The following is a 2,169-nucleotide window of genomic DNA, read 5'->3' on the forward strand; positions in this document are numbered from 1 at the left end:
AAAAATCGTTTTTTGGGTGTAAATAAAAGTGATCACAGATTTTCATTATTTTGGCCCTAGCTCCTCTAGTTAAGCCAGAAAATGGACTTTTATGTTTTCACTCAAAATATCAAATTTTAGGTGGAAATAAAACTGGAAAGGTGGAAATGATCACAGATTTCCATTATATTGGCACTAGCTCCTCTAGTTTAGCCAGAAAATGGACTTTTATGTTTTCACTCAAAATATTGATTTTTGGGTGGAATTAAACGTCATCACAGATTTTCATTTTTTTGGCCCTAGCTCCTCTAGTTTAGCCAGAAAATGGACTTTTATGTTTTCACACAAAATATTGAATTTTGGGCGGAAATAAAAATGATCACAGATTTTCATTATTTTGGCCCTAGCTCCTCTATTTTAGCCAGAAAATGGACTTTTATGTTTTCACTCAATATATTGAATTTTTGGGTGAATTCTTTTGGCCCCAGCATCTCTAGTTTAGCCAGAAAATGGACCTTTATGTTTTCACTCAAAATATTAATTTTTGGGTGGAAATAAAAGTGATCACAGATTTTCATTATTTTGTCCCTAGCTCTTCTAGTTTAGCCACAAAACGGAAATGGAAATATAACAATCTACAAACTTCTGGTTAAAAAAAAAAATCAAAAATTCGTATTTTTCAACAAAATCTGTCACATGCTTTCACTCCAAAAAATTTGTTGATAACCTTTTGAACTAACTAAAACTATTCAAATTAGACATGCCTTATTAAAATATTAATAATCAAATTCGTATTAGTTTAGTGCTGTACTTAAACATGGAGGGACATATAATTTTTAGCATTTTATTTTACCTATTTCTAGCTCAAGTAAGTTTAGTAGAAATTTCCATAACAATTTTTGAAAATGATATTATTTTTAGACCGCCTTCAGCAAACCCATAGATGTTAGCTCCGAAGAATCCTCGGAGGAAGTTGAAGCTGTTTTGAAGAAATTACAAACAAATGGCACTGAATCGGAGAAACTTATTTTATCGAGAAAGGGAAATTATCTTTTAATACCACAAAAATTCACCTATAATGCATATAATGCCACAAAACATATGCTTCAAGATGAGGCCTTAAAGATCAATAAAAATTCCGAAATACTGGAGTTTAAAAAGAATTTCATCCTGTTTCTGGATAAATACGATCCTGCAGCAAATCTTCAAGAAACTCATAAAACTATGGAATTCTTTAGGAATATCACGGCTCATTATTTTGAGCTTTCGGAAGAGAAAATGACACCAGAATCTAAATTTATCATTGATCTCTTAAACAAATATCAAATTAAAGATGTGGCGATCGACTTGAATGAGCTTGAAGCGTTCGTAGATAAGTGGCGAATAACTGGTAGTGCATCGGAAAAACTCGTAATATTTACCCTAGACAGTTTAATTACCATACCGCAACAGTATGCTGCTAATGCTACCAATGCCACGCAATATCTACTTAAAGACGCCTCTTTAAACGGCAACCTTAAACCTGAAATAGAAGAATTTAAAAATAAACTTAATCTATATTTGGAAAATTATGATCCCACCAGCAGTAATATTATATCGATTTATTTTTCAATGGAAGTTTTTCACAATATTATCGAATCCTATTATCTACTACCCCCTAAACAAGTAACTGAGGATAAGAAACTTATCATTGATTTATTAAACAAATACAATTGCAATAATTATTCCATTACACTTATTGATCATATTGTTAACTTTACAGAGGAATTCAAAATACGTTTTGAAGATTTCAAAAATGATCTGAAAGAGCCCCTTTTAGTTTGGTATGATAAATTCATAAAATTAACCACTTTCCCTGAGAAGATGACAGCGATAGATGAGCTTATAAATCTTGCTCAAGAAAATCGAAAATAAAAGTAATATTTATAACAAATGATGTGTTTTAAAATTTTATCTTTTGGGATCGAATCTTTCGAAATTTTCGGAACCATGAAAGTAAAAAGTTTAAGAGAACTAAAACTAAGATTACACTAGTCTATAGTCTAGACTATAGTATAATCTATAGTCTAGACAATAGTATAATCTATAGTCTAGTCTATAGTCTAGTCTATAGTCTAGTCTAGTCTATAGTCTAGTCTATAGTCTAGTCTATAGTCTAGTCTATAGTCTAGCCTATAGTCTAGTCTATAG

At 30.9% G+C, this 2,169-nt stretch overlaps 1 protein-coding gene across 1 annotated transcript; it reads left to right on the plus strand.

Moving 5' to 3' along the window:
- The first annotated feature begins 782 nt into the window (after positions 1–782).
- Positions 783–1,912, plus strand: LOC111685850. The gene is made up of 2 exons (XM_023448131.2): positions 783–847; positions 901–1,912. Exons 1-2 carry the CDS (start codon positions 797–799, stop codon positions 1,891–1,893), a joined length of 1,044 nt encoding a protein of 347 aa, XP_023303899.2. The 5' UTR covers positions 783–796; the 3' UTR covers positions 1,894–1,912.
- The last annotated feature ends 257 nt before the right edge of the window (positions 1,913–2,169 follow it).

The sequence above is a fragment of the Lucilia cuprina genome, chromosome 2 (genome assembly GCF_022045245.1).
Source record: "Lucilia cuprina isolate Lc7/37 chromosome 2, ASM2204524v1, whole genome shotgun sequence".
NCBI lineage: Eukaryota > Metazoa > Arthropoda > Insecta > Diptera > Calliphoridae > Lucilia > Lucilia cuprina.